At 48.6% G+C, this 22814-nt stretch overlaps 1 protein-coding gene and 1 long non-coding RNA gene across 4 annotated transcripts in view; one reads left to right on the top strand and one right to left on the bottom strand.

The window, feature by feature from the left end:
- The window catches only part of ADAMTSL1 (ADAMTS like 1), a 920800-nt gene extending 914884 nt beyond the window's left edge, over positions 1-5916 (top strand). For all 3 annotated transcript variants that reach the window (XM_032306889.1, XM_032306886.1, XM_032306887.1), the window contains 3 exons: positions 1849-1958; positions 2702-2922; positions 4198-5916. In XM_032306889.1, the coding sequence (XP_032162780.1) occupies positions 1849-1958; positions 2702-2922; positions 4198-4304 (438 nt within the window). In that variant the 3' untranslated portion in view covers positions 4305-5916. The remainder of the gene's footprint in view (positions 1-1848; positions 1959-2701; positions 2923-4197) is intronic.
- Positions 1939-21480, bottom strand: LOC116570171. Its single transcript, XR_004277304.1, has 4 exons — positions 21427-21480; positions 9611-10278; positions 8765-8815; positions 1939-1992 (listed from the first exon to the last, which is right to left on the bottom strand). It is a non-coding gene; the product is annotated as an uncharacterized LOC116570171 (long non-coding RNA).
- Between the last annotated feature and the right edge of the window lie 1334 nt (positions 21481-22814).

The raw sequence follows: 22814 nt of genomic DNA, 5'->3' as shown, positions 1-22814 counted from the left end.
ATCTTTATATAAGGAATTCATGCGACTCAATAGCAAAAAAAAAAAAAAAAAAAAAATTTTTTAATGTGTGGAAGATCTGGATAGATATTTTTCCCAAAAGATATATAGATGGCCAATAGGTACATGAAAATGCATCTTAGTACATAATCACTACTTTTCAAGAAAATGCAAATCAAAACCACAATGAGCTATTACTTCACATCTGTTAAAATGGTTATTATCAAAAAGACAACAGCGGGGTGCCTGGGTGGCTCAGTGGGTTAAGCCGCTGCCTTCGGCTCAGGGTCCTGGGATCTCAGGGTCCTAGGATCGAGTCCCGCATCGGGCTCTCTGCTCAGCAGGGGGCCTGCTTCTCTCTCTCTCTCTCTCTCTCTGCCTGCCTCTCCGTCTACTTGTGATCTCTCTCTGTCAAATAAATAAATAAAATCTTTAAAAAAATAAAAATAAAAATTAAATTAAAATTAAAAGACAGCAGCTGTTGGCAAGGATATGGAGAAAAGATAACTCCTGTACACTGTTGGTGGGAATATAAATTGATGCAGTCACTATGGAAAACAGCAGGGTTATTCCTCAAAAAATGGACGACAGACCTGCCATATGAACCAGCAATTCCACTTCTGGGTAGAATTTATCCAAAGAAAATGAAAATGCTAAAGACATATGTACCCCCATATTCACTGAATTATTTATAACAAACAAACATGCACACAATCTACATGGCCATCAGTGGATGAATGGATAGAATAAGTGTGGTATATAGAGATAATATGTACCATGGATGCTATTTCATGTATGTGTATATATATGTACATATATCATAGAATATTATTCAACCATAAAGAATGAAATCTTGCCATTTGTGATAACATAAACGGATCTTGAGGGCATTAGGCTAAATGAAAGAAGATACATACCATAGCTTTCTCCTACATGTGGAATCTAAGACACACACACAGAATAGATAGTAGTTGCAAGAAGCAGGGAATTAGAGGGTGAGAGAAATGGTTGAAGGGGGTCAAAAATAAAAAAATTTTGTGAAAGATTTCTGCTTATCATTTTGAAGGTGAACAGCTCCCCCATGGACCCCTGGAGTCCAAAGATCCCCCAAGAGCTTTTTTTCTAAAGTGACCTGTCAGGGCTGACTGTCCGCTTACTCTACTCAAGTAGCAGACGCTGGCTAAGGGCCCGCTGCTGCCTCGCTTATGAGGACACTATTAGGCAGGCGGGGTGTTTCCTGTGACGGTCGGGGCCTGGTGACTCTGGGAGAAGCTTAGCCACAGCAAGCAGCCCACAGCAGGAGGCCCTGAGCAGGGATTGACTACACATACCTAAGTCTACTTCCATTCAGCCGCACTGGGTCTAACCTGGAAACAATGAAGCCGAAGAAAGCAAAGATATGATGGGACTGGCTAATCTGAATGAATTTAGCAAGAAAATAACCAACCACAATGCCCCATGGACTGAAGGGGCACCTGGAGGGCTTTCTGCCTGAAAGCTGACCACACCACGTTCTTAGTGCTTTCTGCCAAGACCCCTTTGATGGGGTTCGTCTGGGAAAGGAGCGCACGTGCTCTGACTGGCTCTACACGACCATTAGCCATTTGCTAACAGAATGCTCACTGACCACAGGAGAGCTAACCATTAATGCCATGGCGCAAAGAAAAGAAAACGTGCCAGTGAACGTCCTTTAGGTGACACACACAGAAGGGCAAGACAAATGATCGGAAGGCCCCAGACAAAACACGCTGAGGGATTCTGTGTCCCCCCGCAGCCTGAGCATTGCACCCTGCACCCCCCTTGCCACCCTTACCTTGGCTAACATACATGTCACCTTCTTCTGCTTCCCAGTGCAACGGGCCTTGCATCGGGCCTCACCTAGCCGTGCAACACAGACAAGTGTTCTGCCAGACACGGGATGGCATCACCTTACCATCGGAGCAGTGCAGCGCCCTTCCAAGGTAGGAGAAAGCCACGGACCTCCATTCCCAGGCCCTGTGTCAACAGCATGGAAAGACAGTGTTGGGAGGACGTTTCTCCTCCAGCATCCCATGGTCTGCATGTCAGACGCCCTGCCCTTTCACCTCGCTCTCCCTGGGGCCCCTGTTCTCCCAAGAGATAGATGGCCCCGGGGCGGCCTTGCACTTACTTAATGGACCAGGCTGGCCTTCTCCTTTTGGAGATAAAGAGCACAGAGGGTGCTGTTCCCCTGGGGTTGGCCTGATGCTGCAGGAGATCTGCACTAGCCCTGGGATGGGCAGGAAGTGAGGCCCACGTGGGGGTCACCAGACCTCAAGGGCTCCAGTAGCCCCTCACGTTTGTTGGCCCCCCAACAGAAGTTAGGCTAAAATGAGGATGCTGGTCTCTGGGTCTAAAAACATTCCCATCCAGTCCCTGCTCCCAGTCCTACTGGCCTATGGATGTTCCCTTGGGGTGAGGGTTTATGATCCCCACCAAGCCCCTTCCTCTGTCAGCCCGAATCCTGGAGAGACGTCATTCCTGGGCCATGCAGTGATACAGACTTCACAGAGCTGAGTACGAGGCCCAGTGAGAGCCAATGGCCTTTTGAGATCCTACAGCCACTCACCAATAGAGATCAGAATCCACCTCTGCTAGCTCCAGAGGCCTGAAGGGCTGCCCAGCCTTCCCTGATCCCACCCCTGCCGCCGCCACAGACCCTAACCCTGCCCCCCACCTCCCACAGGCCCGTGAGCACCCAGAACTGCTGGTCAGAAGCCTGCAGCGTACACTGGAGGGTCAGCCTGTGGAGCCTGTGCACGGCGACGTGCGGCAACTACGGCTTCCAGGCCCGGCGCGTGGAGTGTGTGCATGCCCGCACCAACAAGGCTGTGCCTGAGCACCTGTGCTCCTGGGGGCCCCGGCCGGCCAACTGGCAGCGTTGCAACATCACCCCATGCGAAAACAGTACGTGCCAACCCCAAAGAGCCTGCGGCCCATTCCCCAAAGGGCATTGGGGGGCAAAGAGCAAGCCTGGGGACAAAACCTGAGCCTAGGGCCCACGATCAGGTTTCCCAGGGACAGTGAGCTGGGGCCAGAGTTGGGTCTTTACAGAAGGGTGCCTGAGAGCAAACCAAGATGTGTGCAAGGATGTTTGCACTCATGTCTGGGCCATAAAAGTTGGCCGAGTCTGCCCCCCTGGGGCACCGAGCCAAGCCAGGGGATTATGGCTCTGCGCAAAGCCAGGTGCTACTGGCCCAGTGCTAGATGAAATCAGCCTCCAGCTTACCTGCAGTAGCTTGGCAGGTACCCAGAGAGGACAAGCAGACAGGGCGTCCCCAAGGGGCCAGGCTACTAGACAGAAAGTATTGTCCGCGCAAGGAGAGCGTGCCAAGCGCCACCTGCCCATCTGGCCTGCACCCGTCAAAACTCTGCTTCCGGCAGAACAAGAAGCAGCCACGCTCCCTCCCCCCTCCCACCCCAAGGGGGCCCACTGCAAGGGGGCCCCACCCCTCGAGATCGGATACTCCTTCACTCCCCCATTCCTCAAGTTTGGATTCTCCTCTGCCCAACATTGGCATTTGTATCCAGTTGGGTATTCTATCTTCCTCTGGACCCGAAACAAACTGGAGGTGGGACAAAGGGAAGGGATGAAGACAAAGTAGGAGGCAAAGAAGAAGAAATTTTAGAACATGGCCATGCAGGTGTCTCCCAAACGGGGCCTCTCTGAGCATCAGGTTGCCAGGGCTGAGGCAGATGCCCCATGGGCACGCTGTCCCCTTGCTTATACACCAAGGAGAGGTGATCTTTGTTCTCTGGGTGGCGCTGACCCATCTGTGGGCCAAGAGCTCACCACCATCTATACTAACATTCAGTCTAAGTAGTTCAGACTGTGTTAGTCACAGAGGTCCAACCCCCAAATCAGCACCAATATTTAAGGTCCATCTCATTTAGAGCTAGCATGCCGCAGTGCTCAGGTCAGGCACCGTCAGGGGAAGGAGGAGAGAGGCTTAGATGGACAGGGTAAGGAAATAGAGGGGGCGCCCCCATCAGCCAGCCCACCATGGCACCCTGGGGGCAGCCTGGGAGGCACGTGACTGAGTTCCACCAACGAGCCTCCAGGTGCCAGACAGCAGTGGCCCCTCCTGCCCAGGAGCCCACTGCCCAAGGCAGACCCCAGCGAGCTCCCTGGGCCCCAGGTCTTGGGCTCTGTTTCACATCTTGCTTCTGTCCCCTTCCCAGTGGAATGCAGGGACACAACCAGGTACTGCGAGAAGGTGAAGCAGCTGAAACTCTGCCAGCTCAGCCAGTTCAAATCTCGCTGCTGTGGGACCTGTGGCAAAGCGTGAAGATGGGGACCAGGGCGGAACCCCACCCTGGCCACACAGAGGACTCACGCCACCACCTTGGACAGAACTGAAGCTTTCTTTGTTTATTTATTTATTGCCCTCTCCCTATCCCCACCACACACACCCTCGTCTGACCTTCTCTCCCACCCCAGACAGGAGGACCTCAGCATGTCCTCTCTCTCAGTTAGCTGGAGGACAGGATGTCGGGGCAAGACCAGGAAAAGGGTCTAAAGGAGGTCGCAGAGCAGATGCCTTCCCCACCGTGGGTCCCAGACAGACCCTGGAAGAGGCCGGCACAGCTCCTAAGGACAGCAGGGAGTCAGGGCCAAGAGCAGATGAGAGACGGGAGGGGAGGGTGACAGCATTTGTAAAGCCTTGATATGGACTTCAGATCACCAACTGTGTCTCCGCTGGTAGCATGCTGTCACCCCAGGAGTGTGCTGCTGCTCTGTGTCCTCCTCTGCCCTGGGAAGAGCAAGCAGGAAGGGGAGGACACTGTCCAGAAGAACCCAGGCCAGAACTCAGCGCTTCTGGTGGGGAGCCGTGAGAACTCAAAGCACCAATACACAGCAGTCAGGAGGAGACCATCCAGGGGGGCCTACAGCACACGTGAGGCCAAACACAAAGTGGGGGGAAGGGTACAGAAGCCAAAAGAAGCCTGTGCACGGTCCTCAGTGGGGCAGTGCAGGTAGGAGAAGGGAAGGGACACTCTGAACTCTGCTGCCCTCCTAGAGGGCACAGACCCTGGGGGCCCACGCCATGCAGTAGGACACATACCCTCCCCCTTGCATTGGAGGGGAGTCCACACTCCGTGTGCCATCTCAGCGAACATGGTGGCCTCTACACCCGGAGAGAAGCTAGTGGGACCTCAGGCTCTGGTTTTGCAGGCAGGACAGCCCTGGCATCTCTGCCTAAATCACAAGTCCCACACCACCACCACCCCAACCCAGGATCAACTGCAGACATGCGCCCAGGGCATTTTGGGCGTGAATAGTCTGGGTTTTCTGCCTAGATGGCCGATGCTGCTCCACTTAAGGGACTGGGGTCAGTATGTCAGAGAGGACCCACCAGGTCACGGGAGCCACTTCCAGAGCTGGCCAGGACATGGGGTGGGACAGCTGGCTTTGTGCAGGCCGTTCCAGGAGCACGATGAGAGCTCCCCTCTGGTTTACACAGCAGCTTGAGGCAGGGGGACAGGGTGTGGTGGCAAAGCCGTAGGGTAACTAAAGCTTGTAGGAGGGTTCTCAAAGGCTTTTCAACCTGTTCTCCCGATGCAATGAAATGCTACGAACCTTATGAAAATGAACACCACCCATTTTAGGAATTCATAAGCAAGGCAGCAAACACCCTTCCATAAATGCCCATCAGCTACATTTAAATGGCTGTAGACAGTCTTGTGGCAAACCTGAAATTCTGGGACTATTTGGCAAATTGCTTTCAGCAGAGGGGTTTTGGCCACCTCCCCCTGCTGGCCACCATCACTCAACCCTCAGATCAGCCACCCCATCCCCCACATACAGACTCCAAAATGCCACTCAGCCCCAGGGCCACCCCTAATACCAGGGCGCCTGGAAGTCAGAGACAGGGAAGTGGGGGGGGGGGGGGGGGAGGAGATGTAAGACAATATTAAGCTGTGTTCTCCGCAGGGGAGCTATGGACAATTAATGTGGGTCTCTTTCTTCCTCACCACAATGGGCTCTAAGAAATCATGTTACTAAAAATCAATGTCCTGTTTATTTAAAATAAAAGAGAATGTTTTCTATGTCTGTATATCTTTTGTGAATATTTATTAGGATTTCTTGTATAAAAAAAGTGCAATATTAATAATTGTACATTGTCATCCAGAAAACAAAGTATTTGGCAGACTTTTTATTAACTTCCTGCGGTTGTGTTCTTGTAATTACTCAGTGGTAATTATTGTATTGTTCCTATTTTTAATAGAACCTGATGTTTAACTCCAGGTCCATTCACTGTGTACAGAATTCATTGTAAAGCTAACATGGGATGACAGGGCAGTAAGAGGGGATTCACTTGTGACTCAATAGTTACGCACGGAACGAAGAAGACCAATTCCGTACTATTAACTGACGTGGTTGGTGATTTCTAGTTCAAAAGCTATGGAAAACCAGTGGCCGATATTTACGTTTCCTAAATGGCAGGTGTCCTCCTTTGCCTCGTGTCAGGCTGCAGCAGCTGGAGTGGGTTTCAGAGTGAGCCTGGAGGACCCAGGTTTGGGGTGGGAAGTAGCGAGCTCCTTGCATGAGATGAATGTACATTTACTGTTTGTTCTGTGAATCGTGACTCAGCAGCAGCACAAGGTGATTAGAGCGGCTGAATAATGTGGAAGGAGGCACTTCCTCCTCTAAAACACAAAACTGTATTTATATTTTTTTGTACAGATAATACAGCTTATTTATTTAAAACTGGTCGTCTGAGTCTCTGTTAAGCCCAGCCTTCCCTGTCTTATTCTACGCAGGGGGTGAGGGTGGTTCCCAGCCACTTACAAGGACTTGGCTGACATGGAAGACTTAACGGTTTTCAGCTCTGCCTGGGAAGCTGGGGGTCTGTGCCCGAAGGGCCAGATCTGTAAGTCAACCCAAAGGAGCTACATCTGTGGACATGCACATATTCAGGCTTAGTACTATCCTTGACAATCATCTCATTTACAGCCCTGCACAGTGGGAAGATAGGAGCCCCAGGACCTTCCAAAAGAAGACCTGGAATCTCTGGAGGCAGGTGCAGACTTGGGTGCAGGGTTGTGCACAGTCTGATGTAACCGTGTGCTGAAATTCTGGATGGACACCCTTAGTAGGAGCTGACATTTACAGATCATTACTACATGTCATCCTCCCATGAGCCCTAGGACCATCCATTTGTATATAGATAGATAGAGGCCCAGAGAAGGCTGGGGTCAACCAGCGGGTGGAACAGGGATCAACCTCCTAGAAGCCTGGCTTTTTAGCCAGAGCCATTTTCCCATCCGCTCTGCCAGCAACGGCTCCCGTGCATAGGAGCAGACCACGCCTGGCCACCTTCGTGGGCACCGTTCTTCCCTACTGCTTGAGGACAGTGGGACATGTTACTGGAGTTGTCACTTTCTCATCCCCTAAAATCTATTCTGATGGCATTCTAAGGCCCCAAGCTCCCAATTTGTAAAACATTTTAGTAGAAATAAAGCTACAGTAGGAAGCACAAGAGAAAAATCAAAGTGCACATGGAGTTTTGTTTTTGTTTTGTTTTGTTTTGTTTTATCAACTGGCTCCTGCGAATGGGCAGCCAGTCCCCAGGCCCAGAGGATGGCTACACAAGGACCTTGGTGGGAGGCACCTGAGAGGACCCCCCAGCCCCAAAGCCCAACTCCAGCCTGTCTTCCAGCAACTCACGCAGCATATCACAGTCTGTTAATCCATGTAAAAATAAACCAGAAAGCTCTTCCTGAAATTCCAGTTATTTTCTAAGGACTTTTAGGTTTCACTTTAAAGAAAAAGCCAATGCTAGAACTATAAATACTCACATGCCAGAAACCAAATAATATCCTACAGAGACCCCGGGGGGGCCGGGCAGGGAGATGGGCAGGGGGAGGTTGCAGAATGAGTCAGAGATACCAGAGCAAAAACCCAGGAAGTTTTGAATAGTGGGAAGGGCACAAACAGAACGTGTGGAAAATTTTCCAGCCAAAATCACAGATCTCAGCAGGGAAAAGGAGAGATTCCTAGAAGGATGCCACCAACCACAGTATAAAAGTTTGGAATCTAAACCACAGGCCGGTCCCAGGGTTGGAATTCCTTCTACCAAGACCCCTTGCCTGGCCTCTGAAGTTTCCAGGCCTTTGACAAGATGAGCCCAGAAAATCTGGGGCCCAGCCAGACCAGAGTGATCACTAACCGCCAAAGCTCATCCAGGCCTCAGTTTCCTCACCTTTAGAAAGAGGATGTCTCACAAGAGAGGGTTTTTGTGAGAAAACTAGGTCATTTGCACTGAGGAAATCTGTGATCGCCCATTGTGTCATTGAAGCACCCACTGGGTGTCAACCATTCTTATCACCCACGCGACCCTGAAGAAGGGAGGTGAGGGACCAAGCTTGGCAGCATTCATGCTCTTTCATATCCCCATCATCAGCTTTGCCAGACTGTCGCCATGTTTCCATTTTTGACTGAGAAGGACATCAGTCATTGCTGCCAAGTTCAGCACTACACAACCGTGTAATATATACAACAGCGTAAATAGGAGAGGCCTTAGTGAACCAAGACTCACCAGAATATTCACACACTTTCAGAAATACTTCCCAGGACAGGCATTGTCTGGTAACCTCAATGTACAAATCTAATTTTAATTCAGAATACCCACATGTACACAGAGCTACCATTTCTTACAATTTACTTAAAAACCACAGAGAACTGTTCATTCAAAAGCAAACATATGTGTAATATAAAAGCTCAAATGAAGGATATTTCACTTACCAAGGGGTATACTTCCTCGCAAACAGCACGCTAGTATCCCCTCACCTCCTCCTGCCAATAAATCCAAAGAAAATAACCCAATTTTCTTAATGGTTCTCAGCTAAAGTGAGACAAGTTAGAGCTCGATAATCTATCGGTGGGCCTCCCCAAAAGAGGCAAATTCATCCACAAAGGGTAAGGGAATTGTGGGTTGAAGAGAAGGATAGAGCTCTTGGAAATAACCCAACCCACCTGTTGAGTGAATTACCCAAAGAAGGGTAAATTAGGAAACAAAATAAGGTGACATCCCCTAGGTTTGGTCCCTCTCTGTACCTCATTTTGGTCAGTGAACGAGCCACGATTTAAAGACTTCAGGATTCAGACTCAGTATACACGGAGTAATAGTTAAATAAGGGAAGGTTATCTACCCGTATCTCATACTGTCAAAGAAGAAAGTACTGGTGTGGACACAAGCCTTCACCAGTACAGAATTGAATGCTCAATGAATCTACCCATCCTGTAAGGCTAAGGCAGACCCCAAATTATCATCTGTCCCCCCACCCACCCATGCTGTCCACGGGGAGATGCTTTTAAAGGTCAAAGGTGGGCAAGCTCATCAGAGATTGTTATCTTTGGCTGAAGCTCAGCTTCTTATTCATAGCACCCCAAGGTTTTCCACTGTTGGCTGCTACCTCTAACCTGGAAGGCAGAGATGGTAATCAAGCTTTTGCTCACAAAAACTGGGCTGTCACCTTGCCTGTCAACTCAAGGTTTACAACTTCACTCAGATGGGTTCTGGGAAGCACCTGGTCCCAATCAACCCCATGTGTCACGCTTATGATAACACAATATACAGATGTCACTCACCTCTGTGTTTTCCAAAGGCAAAATCCGTCTTCAACCAAGAATTTCCCAGGCCGCTCCTAAAGATATGGTTTATATATGTGTAAACAGAAATTAAATGTGCAGTTTTATGTGAGTGAAGAGAAAGCAGACAGTGGGGAATGGTTCTCCTGCTGAACATAAATAATGTTTGTTTAAGCAGAATGTTGAGGAGGGCCTGAGAGACTGCACGGTCAGCGTCCAGACCAGAAAGCATGCCTCGGAAACTTGCCTCCTTTTCCAAGATGACATAAACAGCCCTCCTCGGGGCCTTTGTGATGGCCAGGGTTGACCTTGTTACAAATCCCATAAAGGAAGGAAGACAAGCTGTGAACAACTTAGTTACCAAGTGAGCAACTCCAGGAAATACTTAATGGTCAGGGCAGGGGGCGTGCTGATGGAATGTGTCATTGGGCTTGATTTTCTGCTCCCCAATCCTCACCATCACTTCTTTAAATAACAATGAAGGGGCCGGAAAATGACTTAGCTGAGGTCACTGAAGGATGACGAAGTTGTTCGGTCCATCATTTAGGCAGTTCTGTCCTACGGCTGAAGATTGGCATGTCACAGGCCCAGGGCCAGGGCCAGAGCAGGTGCCAAAATGATGGGTCAGTCACAGTCAAGCTGAATGTCTTCACCTGCACAAGCCCTTCCTATTAGAATGGAGATACAGTAATGACCTGAGAGCAAGCCCTGGATGATTTGAATCCTCCACTCCTTCTGCAATGGTAAGGTCTAGCCTTGGCACTAAGGTCTTCTGAGATGGACAATAACCAAGTTCTCATCTGGTCCTAGTGGACCTCAGTCTACCTCCCACCCACCCTACCCCACCCCCTCCAGGTAAGCCTTTATCCCATCTCCTCTCCTCTCCTCCCTGATTTCTCTTCCTACCACTTAACTTCCTCTTCCCTAAGCACCAATCCTGAGCTGGGCCCACTCTGGACCCTGGGGACATGAGGGTGGAAAGCCAAGTCCCTGCTTTCAGGGAGCTCAGAGTCCAGTCAGGAAAGCAGACACATCTCACCACAAACGCCAACATATCCTACTCTATAAAGTCCCAAGTTTGGGGGGACTCTCCAGCTCAGTTTTCTTCCTCATATGGTTCTTTCTGCAGTCAGCACCCAGGGATTGCTCCTTCCATTCCTCATCCTCTCTCAGCAGGACTTTGCAAAAGTATCCTGACAGAATAAATCTACTCTTGCCCACTCTCTCCTCCAATCCACTCCCCACACAGCAGCTGGAACTATTGTTATACTGCCTGCAAAGACATCAGTGTAAACTGAGGCATACGCGTAAAATTACCTTAAATCTACACCTCAGAGACAGTTAGCTCACACTGAATTACCCCGTCATAAATCCACCCTCCAAAAGTGATCACTGCAAGCCTTATCAAATACGGTTATCTAAGTCTGCAACAGAGGGTTTGTTCATTACAATGAAGTTCGTTAATTACATACCAGTGAAATGAGCCATTCTGAAGGTCTGGAAAGCCTACCCAGCACCAGCGCCCCTGTGAAAACCAGTCGAAGAATCCGGCAAATCCAACAGCCTGGAGCCCCAAGTCCAGAGCTGGCTTTGGTTCTGTGCCTGCCCCCACCTGGCTTAGTTTGCTAGATTTGACTAGAGACGTTTTGGGTTGATCTTATCATAGGAACATTCACCCCTGGAGTAACTGTCAGAGTGCCTAGGGTTGGACAAAAAGACTTGAGTTCAAAGAGCAGGTTATAGGACTGTTGGGCCAGTGTGCTAACCTTTATGCCTGTGCCACAATTCGGGCTGGGATTGTTTTTGGTGAAACACATCACCTTAGGGAGTGAGGCTGCATAAGCGGAGACAGAGTTCCAACCTCTCTCCATGGAGCAACCCATTTTGCCAAGATAACCCAGAAATCGGTGATTAGCCAAAATGACTTATATCCACCCACAAAGAGATCTTCTCAAAAGATGGTTTAGGTTATACCAGTCCTCGATTTCAAAACCTTGTGCACCTTCCCACTGGTGTCAGGATAAGAAATGGACTCCTTAAAAAGTCCTGAGGTGCCCTGTAACCTCATCTCTGGTCACTGTCTCTGGGCGACTGGCCTCAGTTCCTTGAAAGCCCCATGATTCATTCCCTTCCCCCTTTTTACCTTCCCAGAAGCCCTAGAATATCCACCAGCACACCCACGACCACCTGCTCTCTCCTTATGAGATCTTTCCTGGGACCTAATACAAGCAAATATGGAGGCTATAAAATGTGTCCATAATGCTTCCTCAAGATTGCTGCACTTAACAACTTTTTCCCCCGCTGCCCTGCAGCAAAGCTGGGAAGCTGGGCCCCTCAGCTCTCTGACAGCCCAGAGAGATAGATAGAGCCTGAGACCCAAAGTCAATGTCAAAGGCAGGGAATCCTGAGTTCACAAAGCTCTCTCCCCACCCCAGCTCTCTTTTCTTCCCTCAGGGCACATATCCACTTATTACAGGGCCAGGTTTGGATTTGTGGCAGAAAAATAGAATCAAATTACAATTATCTATACTATCCCCTCCGCTTTTTTTTATTACTAAAGTATAATTGACATACATTTTATTAGTTTCAAGGGTACCACACAGTGATTCAACAATTCTATATATTACTCAACGCTTACCATGATACATGCAGTCACCATCCATCACCGTGAAATGTTATCACAGTATTATTGACGATGTGCTGTTTTATCTCTGTGACCTATTTAATTTATAACTTTTTTTAAAAGAATTTATTTATTTGACAGAGAAAGATCACAAGTAGTCAGAGAGGCAGGCAGAGAGAGAGAAAGAGGAGGAATCAGGCTCGCTGCTGAGCAGAGAGCCCTATGCGGGACTCCACCCCAGGACCCTGAGATCATGACCTGAGCCAAAGGCAGTGGCTTAACCCACTGAGCCACCCAGGCGCCCAATTTATAACCTCTTAATCACCTTTATTTCACCCATCCCCCCACCGACCTCCCTTCCAGCAACCACCAGTTTTTCTCTGCAATTAAGAATTTGTCTGTTGGGTTATTTTGTCTTTTAGATTCCACGTATGAGGGAAATCATATGGTATTTGTTTTTCTCTGACTTATTTCTCTTAGCATAATACCTTCTAGGTCCATCCATGTTGTTGCAAATGACAAGATCTCACGCTTTTATGGCTGAATAATATACACACATATACACCACATCTTTATTCATTAATCAGTGGACACTTGGTTACTTCCATATCTTGACTACTGCAGATAAGGGTCCACTAAACATAGAGGTCATAAATGATCCATCTAGGACAAAGGAGGCAAGAATATACAATGGAGAAAAGAGGGTCTTTCCAGTAAACGGTGCGGAAACAACTGATGTGCTACAAGCAAAATGAAACTGAACCACTTTCTCACACCACCCACAAAAATAAAGCAAAATGGATCAAAGACCTAAACTTGAGATCTGAAACCATAAAACTCCTAAAAGAAAACATAAGCAGTAATCTCGTGGGCTTAGCAACATATTTATGCACATGCCACCTCGGGCAAGGGAAACAAAAACAAAAACTGTTGGAACCAAAATAAAAAGCTTTTTCACAGCAAAAGAAAACCATCAACAAAACAGAAAGGCAATGTAGTGAATGAGAGAAGATATTTGCGAGTTATATCCAATAAGATGTTAATATCAAAATATATTTTAAAAATCTGTATGACACACACAGAAAAATCTGATTAAAAAACGGACAGAGAACCTTAATAGATGTTTTTTCCAAAGACATCTCAATGTCTAACAGACACATGAAAAAATGTTCAACATTACGAGTCACTGGGGAAACACACATCAAACCACAATCAGAGATCACCCCATACCTGTCAGAATGGCCAGTATTTAAAAAACAAGAAATGGAGGCGCTGGGTGGCTCAGTTGATTAAGCATCTACCTTTGGCTCAGGTCATGACTTCAGGGTCCTGAGATTGAGCCCCGCATCGAGCTCCCTGCTCAGCGGGGAATCTTCTTCTCCTCCCTCTGCCCGCTCCCCACTCTCCCACTCGTGTTGGCAAGGATGTGAAGAAAAAAGAACACTCGTGCATTGTTGGTGGGAACGCAAATTAGTGCAACCACTGCGGAAACAGTATGGAGTTTCCTCAAAATATTAAAGAAATACTATATGAGGGGGGCCTGGGTGGCTCAATGTGTTAAAGTCTCTGCCTTCGGCTCAAGTCATGTTCCCAAGGTCCTGGGATTGAGCCCCACATTGTGCTCTCTGCTCAGCAGGGAGACTGCTTCCCTCTCTGTCTCTTTCCGCCTGTCTCTGTGCCTACTTGTGATCTCGGTCTGTCAAATAAATAAATAAAATCTTTAAAAAAAAAATACCATATGATTCAGCCATTCTATTTCTGGGTATTTACCCAAAGAAAATAAAAATACTTATTTGAAAAGTTACATATAATATTCACTCTTCTAACCAGATTCCCAAAACAGTGATCTTTTGTTCTGCTGAAATGGTGGTGGGTAGGAATACACAAGAGTGACCAAGGAAAGTTAAACTGTGTGATGTGATAAAAGGACAGAGAGATCCTGAGGGAGAAGACCTGAATGACTGTGGCTGGAGAGACTGGGGAAGGGAGAGGGGAGGGGGGGAAGGAGAGGCAAGCAACAGTCTCAAGAAAGCCATGCTCACCCTCCAAGCAGACGCCTCCCCCCTCAGACACTCAGCACAAGGACAGTGATGTGTCTAATCCTGGTGTCTGGAACCCTAACTTCCAGGAACCCATCCCTATATACTTAAGACCCCTTTCTCCCCATGGGTCATAGTGCAGAGAAGGGAAACAGAGGAAAAGTTTCTAGAAATTGCAAGATGCTCTGAGCACCTCTTCCCAGGGGCCACATGGGAACCAGGGCACTAAGTGGAAGGGCCAGGCCAGTCTCAGTGCAGAGCCTCCTCAGAGACCCTTACCTCACTTCTCAGGAGGAAGCCTGCTAAGTCATCCAGCCTTCAGATGTCCCCCCAGGCCTCCCCAAACTCTGTCCTCCTTGTCTCGGCCACCCAAGTTTCTGGAGTCACGCTTGATTCCCACTGCCTCTCACCGCACGTCCAGTCAGCAACGCCCCGCAGCCTGCCTTCAGAACATGCCTTTTCTCATCAGCCCCCTTCCACAGCCAAGTGAGGGCTGTCTCACCCTTTAGGCAGTAAGCTTCCTGCCAGACCCCCCGCAGCCCCCTCACAGCAGACTGGGTGACCACGGGGACAGTGAAAGCAAATACCAGATCTGGGCACTTCTCAGTTGCAAACTTCACGGTGGCCCCCTTGGAGTAAGAGCCAAATTCCCGGCCGTGGTCTCTACAGCCCTCACAGAAATATGCCCATCTCAGAGCCTTCCCTCTGTGCGTTCCCTGCAGTCATCTCCTCAGGGTAGCTCACCATCCTGATGACCAGAGCTAAGACAGGCCTTATGGGGGACAGGAGGAGGAGGAGACACATAAGATGGGACGTGCAAAAGGAGAGGACAGGGTTTTGAAGTCACTAACCCTCGGCGGGGGGGATGGCTTGGATGGAGTAATGGAAAATAAAAGCCAAAAAGATGCTGGAAACAACTGAGGGCCATCTGGGCAGGTCCCTAGGAGGTGCCCCTGGAACAAGAGCTTAGTGAGAACCACAGCAGGCCCAGGAGTCTGGAAAAGGGCCCCATGACAGCCTCGAGTCAGATGGGCCCCGAGGGCGGATAGCAAAGGTGAGAGGTACAGCATCTCCAGAGCTGCGGAACCCTCAAAAGCTTGGTAACAGAGAGGTAAAATCTCCCTAAACCCCTCCATTTGAGAGATTACAGTAAAACAAACACAACACATGTGACTGCATGTTACCGAATCACCAGATGAAAATACCTTTTTCCTGGAAAAAGCCCAAGGGATCTGTTTCCTATAATAAAGAAAATCTAGTCTTAATATGATTATTTCTAACAAAGAACTGAAAAATATAAAGGTCCCTTCAGGGGCACCTGGGTGGCTCAGTCAGCTGAGCATCCGGCTCTTGATTTTGTCTCAGGTCGCCATCTCAGGGTTGTGGGATGGAGCCCACATCAGGCTCATGCTGGGTGTGGAGCCTGCTTATGATTCGCTCTCCCTCTGCCCTTCCCTCACCACTAGGGACGAACTCTTAAAAAAAAAAAAAAATTAAAGATCCCTTCAAATACCCTTTAGCTCCTGGATATCATCATTCATTCTCACATATTAGTCTTGTCAGTAAGTGGGTTAAAGCCTCTGCCTTCAGCTCAGGTCATGATCCCAAGTTCCTGGGATGGAGCCCTGAGTCGGGTTCTCTGCTCAGCAGGGAGCCTGCTTCCCCCTCTCTCTCTGCCTGCCTCTCTGCCTACTTGTAATCTCTGTCTGTCAAATAAATAAATAAAATCTTTAAAAAAAAAAAAAGAAGTCCTATTGGAACCCAAGCAATATTTCTGTAGCTCTTTGTGTGTATCCAGAGGCAATTAGCAAGAAGTCTGAGCTCTGAGCACAAGGGGCAGCAGAGAATCTCTCACACACATACAGTTCCCATTCCCCGAGCTCAGACACCTGTATGCCGCGGAGCCCTCGAAAGGCATTTGAAATTCACTTTTTACTCTCAACATCAACAGCCTCCTGCCTCTCTCTGGCCTTCCCCTTCTTTCAGATTCCCGGCAGCCTTCCAATGTTCACCCACCTTGTTCTACAAACATCATTTCCTCCACTTCCCCAAGTTACTTCTCCTTCCTGAGCCCCCATTTCCCACCCAAGCCGGGATGACGACAAGAGCCGGGGGCAGGTGTGGATGCTGAGAGAGGTCCTGTGCTGTTGCTCTCACAGCTCAAGAGCACTCCACGCCGGACAGAACACTCATGTCCACTGTCTGGTAAATGAACTTTCCCAGGCTCCCTATGCATTGCACTCTGGTAGTGCTAGAACCTCCCATCTATCATGAAGCCAAATAATTTCAACGGTCAGCGACCCCAATGTTTCTACACTTAAGAGTTGACCCTGTGGCATGGCAGGATCAACTAAGGTTCGTAAATCATCAGAGAAAGGTTCAACCACATGTGTGCATGCATACGTATTCTATTGTATTCTAAACATATTCAAGAACAACGTATGATGAGCACTTGGCAGGGTTTCCCCATGTGTGTTCCAACAGGTTTTACACAATAAAAGGGCTCTATTGTCCGAGGTGGAAACGGTTGTTTCTGCCAGCTCAGGATTCATCCCTCCCTTTGCCAGGAAATTATCCCTCCGCTTCCTTTGGGGACCCATCCCCTCCCAAGCCCTCCCACAGTTCCTGTAGTCTGCACGGGGTTGACCTCATCCATACACACTACTCAGTCTAGGGGTGGACCCTGATTCAATCCTGGATAAGGAGGATTTTCTTCCTCCCTGGCCATGGCAATCAGTTCAGGGATCAGCAAGAGACTCAAGCCAGGCAACAGAGACTCATGTCAGAGATTTTTACTGGAACCACTGGAAGGCAGAAGCCCTTGGCTAAAAGGATGTTATAAGCTTCAAATTGCTAGAAACCACCACATGCAAAAGGCCTAAGAAGGCAGCAGAGAAGAAAATAAAGCAAAAGATGAAGACCAAGCACCCACCACATCTCCTTCAAGCTCCTGGATTCAGCTGTGTCTGAATCCCACAGATAAAGCCTTAGATTGTTCAAATGCCTGAATCCAAAAATTCCCATTTTTGCTTGAGGAATTGTAATCACAAGAATGCTAATTCACATACTGGATTATACAAAGTGGAATAAGTTTCCTATACTGTAAACTTTCACAGAGCCTTCAAAATATTATTATTCAGTATGAAACTCAACAGGGTGCTAGAATCTGCAGCTTCTCCCAAACTTCGGCGGCCAGTGCACTCTTTTCAAAGACCATATCACAGTTTCTATCCCGTAGAAAACACCTTCAGAAAAGCTATTAGATATTACCTGTAGTTAACCTCCTACTCAAACACTCCAAAGCTCCATTCCCTTATAATTCTGAACAAATGAGACAAATAGGAATTCATTTACCCAACACTGTTGATGTATTTGCCCAGACTTTAAAAATGTAGGTGTAGAATTTATCATTTGTATGAAATTGGGCTCCTAAGCAAAAACTACAGTTGACTTTTCCAAACTTCATAAAATGCATGTGCAAGTTTGTATGTATGTACTTTTTTTTTTATTATGATTACTATGTTGGGATCACAATTTCTGAGTTGCCCTACTTTTGAGTTCTACATTTTAAACCATTTTTTGGTATCGAACTCCACTGCCAAGCTGTCCTTTCTGGCTCGGTCTCTGGCTTGGAAGCAGAACCCCCTGCTGCTCTTCTGAGGACTAGCAAACCAGATAAGAGAAGTTCAATGGAAAGGTGTTTTAGAAAGAAGGGAGGGAGAGAGGGAGGGAGGAAGAAACGGCAGAGAGGAGCCAATATGAGCAGAGTGAGTGCCAGGCTCCGGGGCGTGTCCTGCTTAAAGTACTCGAGTTTCCATACATGAAATGCAGGTCAGGGATTTTGGCAACTCAAAGGCAGCATGTGTCCAGGCTCTGGCCTCAGTTTTGGACATGGAAGTTTCCAAATATCTGGTCTTCGATAACAGGAGGTGTTACAACCCTGAGCCAAACCAAGAGCCACACCCAAATGATAGTAAGCACTGAACTCTGCTTAGGAACTCTAAAATGAAAAAGTGGGGTTTGTGGTTTGTTTGTTTTTGTTTTTTCTTAAGTCCAGGAGAGAGCCAATCATCCCCAAAATTCCATTTCTTAGTTTATAAGTCATTCATTGGCAGAGATGCCAAATTTTCATCATTTTTCAAGCATTCCATCTGCCTATGTTTCTCAAGTCGCTATTTGCCTACTTCAAGGTTATTTGTGGGCTCCCCTGTTTTATGATCCCCTGACATAAATTGGAAGGGGATCAGGGCAATGAGGGAGTGACCTCGCTGCCCCCCTTGCCAGTGAGAGAATAGCCTTGGCCCTGGGGAGGGAGGCAGGGTGCTGGTGGGCAGGCAGGCTGGTTTGGGCACAAAAAAACCCAAGAAAATCAGTGTTAAGTTTCCATCACAGGGGGGCACCTGGGTGGCTGAGTAGGTTGAAGCCTCTGCCTTCAGCTCAGGTCATGATCCCAGGGTCCTAGGATTGAGCCCCGCATCGGGCTCTCTGCTCAGCAGGGAGCCTGCTTCCTCTTCGCTCTCTCTGCCTGCTGCTCTGCCTACTTGTGATCTCTGTCTGTCAAATAAATAAACAAAATCTTTAAAAAAAAAAAAATCCATCACAGGCATGGAAAGCTCCTGAATCCTTTTGATTAATATGAACCTGGGCTTGCTGCTACACCCCAAGTCTTGACAAGAAAAACCCATCAGGACTTGTCATGTTGGTGTCCAAAGATCCAGAGACAGGGACCAGGGGCACCTGTGATGCAGAAGTAGGACGTATAAAGCAGAGCCCAGCCTAGCATTACCCTGATGCCTTTTCCAGAATCCAGAGCATATGTTCTGGAAGGTTTACAGGCTCCGGGGCTCGTGTTGCACCCCCAACATGGGGAGGAGCCAAGCACCTGCTCAGCCAGGCGTGTGGAAATTCCAAGCCTGCTTTGCCAAAGAAAACACCCCTGCTGCCTGCCACCCCCCCCATATTTATGCTTAGAAGGGCCTCTGTCTTCCCGCTTCCAGGCTGCTGACCAGATGTGGGCTGGGTGGATGGCAGGGCAGGTCTGAGGAGCCAGGGGGCCATTTAATCTGCAACTAGAAGCTGTGCACACCCCCACCCAGCCGCTTACTTCCTCTTGGCAACCGCACAACTGAAAAGCACTTAGAGAGGGAGCCGATTCCTTCAACTCATCTTTATGCCCTGAGCACTAGATCCCAAAAGGGGGCATCACCGTGGAAAGGTATGGGCGTGCAGATCCCGTTGGCTTGAATCTGTCAGTTTCACGCCTGCTTTAGAGGCAGAAGCTTGGAGTGGGGAAAAGGAGGACAGTGATCCTAACTAGTATGTTATTGCCAATATGCTCATGGCATCGAGACTGCAATGAAAGGTATTCCGAGGACACAGCGTGAAAGCAAAACCATGAGACAGACTGTTTGCTCCCCTAGTCACCCCAGTGTGGAGCCTGGCCCCGGCCAGGACTACTCTTCCTCATGGCTCAACCAGGCTGTGGTCTCTGCTCAGTGGCCGGCTGTCTCTGAGCCACCCCCACCCTAGACCCCCTTGCTCTGGAAAACTGCTGGTGATACCTGAGAAGGGTATGAGGGAGGATGGGTGAGGCCAAGGATGCAGGTGGGGGGAGCACCATCTGATGCCACAGGCGCTAGCTTAGAAACAGCCTGTGGTTCAGAAGTGAGTGGCCTCCACCACCTGAACACACAGGTTGACCTAGTACCTATGCCACACTGCCCATGTTTGCCCTTCTGTCCACTTGGGGTGGGGTGGGATGTCGCCCTCTAGGCACGCTGTCCAGTTAAGAAAATGCCCACAAGGGGCGCCTGGGTGGCTCAGTGGGTTAAAGCCTCTGCCTTTGGCTCAGGTCATGATCCCAGGGTCCTGAGATCAAGCCCTGCATCGGGCTCTCTAATTAGCAGGGAGCCTGCTTCCTCCCTACTCTCTCTCTGCCTGCCTCTCTGCCTACTTGTGATCTCTGTCAAATAAATAAAATCTTAAAAAAAAAAAATGCCCACAAAATCCCATTTGTGCTTTATCACCTTCACCTGGGTCCACCTACAGAGGTCAAGGGCAGCCTCCCTGTTGGTGCTGGTCTCCTTCCTGCCCCGCTCACATACCCTACAGTAAGTAAACTATAATAAAGCAATAATGAAATGATCAAATGCTCTAGTGAGGAAGACGGGGGAGGGTCGTCAGTGGACAAGGGGTTTCAGGACAGGTGAAGGAGACGCGAGGGAGATGGGAGAATGAAGACCGAGAAACGCAGAAGGGAAGCCACAGCTTCGAACAAAACTGTCCCAAGAGCACTAGAGCTGAGAGGGAGCAGGCATGCACGGCAGAGCCCGGCAGGGGTTTGGGGTTGGAAACACCAGGTACCATAGAAAGCGGGGGACAGATGGTGCTAACAATGGTGATGGCATCTCCACCCTCCAGTCCCCGCCTGGCCTTGCATCTTAGATCCAACCCAAGAAAGGGAGGCTCGTCCTTCAAGACATGGACCCTGTGAACACGCAAGAAGTATTAGAATCCAAGGTCCTTTAACCTGTTCTTAGTGCTGTGATTATACCTTAATTGGGGGGGGGGGGCCCAAGAGGGGGTTCCTGATCACCAAAACTGAGAGTGATGTACCAGGGCCTTGACTCATGTAGGTGGCCCACGTCCAGTCAGCCAGAGGATAGGGCCTGCCCTGCTGACGACACAGGCAGGGAGACACCACTGTGGGGAGTGGGACCTCATCCTTGCAGTTGCCATATCTGTGGGATCACCTGCTTTGGGCAGCACAGCCCAGGGCTTCCACACTGACAAATTTCACTAGCTGCAGCCCATTGGCCACACTGGGAGACTCTGCTTTCCACCAATAAAATAGAGTTTGGGGGCCGCCTGGGTGGCTCATTCGGTTAAGCGTCCCACAACTCTTACGTGGAAGCCGGATACACAGAACTGATTAATAAGAAGCATCTGTGACAGGGCAAGCGGAGGGAGCCCATCTGCTCGGCTCTCCCTGTTTCCCTCCTCCTGGCCCCAGTTACTCCCTAAAATGCCATTTCCAGGGAGCACAGGGAGCAAGCCCAACTCAGAAAAAACAAAAATAATTATGGGGTGGGGGAAAGGTGAATATTGTCCTTTGTAGATTAGGTCAAATAGAACACATGAGCAGTCCTGCTTACCTTCGTACTTGCGAACAATGTCCCATAAAATCATGAGTAGATTCAGCAAGGCAGAAGTCAGCAGCCACCTTCATCATCTTCATCATCCTCACCTACACCTAAATGAGTGTTAACCATACGCCAGGGCAGAGCAATGGACATATATTATATCACTGACACCAACAATGAAGCCATGGGTCCACGACCACTATTACATTTTAAAGAACTTGCCTGAGGTCTTCTAGCCAGTGGGTGACAAGGGCCAGGAAGCGAGCCCAGGTCTCCTGGACTTCCTCCTTACACATATGTTCTAACCGCTGGGTTCCACTAGTCCCCATAAGAACTACTCGGACCCCCCTTTCTGTAGTTTGTTTCCCATATTTTTTATTATATTAACCACTTTCATAATAACGTAATTTTGAGACCAAAAAAGGACAGAGAGCAGGGGAGCACAGATTCCTTAATTCTGGGAGAAGCTGGCAATGTAGGGATGCCCTAAGTGGCTCATCTGGCCTAGAATCATCTATCCATCCTTCTTCAACTTCTTTGTACTCCCCAGAAACATTAGAAAAGCTTCTCAGTCTTGATACACTCAGCACCATTCTCTTATTTCACTGACAAGGTGGGAGAGAGAAGATTAAAATTCCCAATCTACCAAAACAGACCATGTCTAAAACCAATAAGTCAACCAACAATAGTACATGCATATGACTTATGAACATTAAGGAAGACACTAGCAGAAACAGATAAAATAATTTTAAATTCTTCTCTGGGGAAACAATAACGGCGGAGGCTAACTACTAGAGCCTAAGAGATTGTTGCATTTTTATAAGCATCTAGCACTACGTGGCTTTTCAAGTCAACTGCCAATATTTCTCTAATTTGTCAAAGTTACAAAATGAAGGTAATAAAACCTACCCTCCTAGTGGTCTCCTTTAGCTTAATGCACTCCAGGGAGGAACTCAGACAGAGAAAGTGTGGATTGATGTGCTTGTGGAGCCATGCGAACTGGGACACAGCAGGTAGGAGGTACTTGACCCCGTGGGAAGAGCACTGGCTGTTGTATCAGATGGCTGGGTTCCAATCTTGACCTTGGTGCCCCCATGCTGTGTGGCCTTGGGCAAGGCCCACTAACTCCCTGAGCCTCTCTACCCCAGAGAGGCAGGTATTCAAACCCCATATAAGCAACAAGAGGATTTAAGGATTTTGATCCCAACCCAGTGATACAAACCAAACTCACAGTGAGGCTGCAAGGCATGGGGACCTGAGAGGTCTGGGCCAGGTGAGCGACAACCTTGGAAAGATGGGACCCCAGATAAAAGATACAGGTTTCTCACCCATGAACCAGGCACTGAACCTAAACCCAGGTCTCCAGACCTGAGCTGAAATTTCCTCCTCCAAACACTGTT

The sequence above is a fragment of the Mustela erminea genome, chromosome 12, assembly GCF_009829155.1.
Source record: "Mustela erminea isolate mMusErm1 chromosome 12, mMusErm1.Pri, whole genome shotgun sequence".
Taxonomy (NCBI): domain Eukaryota; kingdom Metazoa; phylum Chordata; class Mammalia; order Carnivora; family Mustelidae; genus Mustela; species Mustela erminea.
This window is presented reverse-complemented; position numbering and strand designations above follow the sequence as displayed.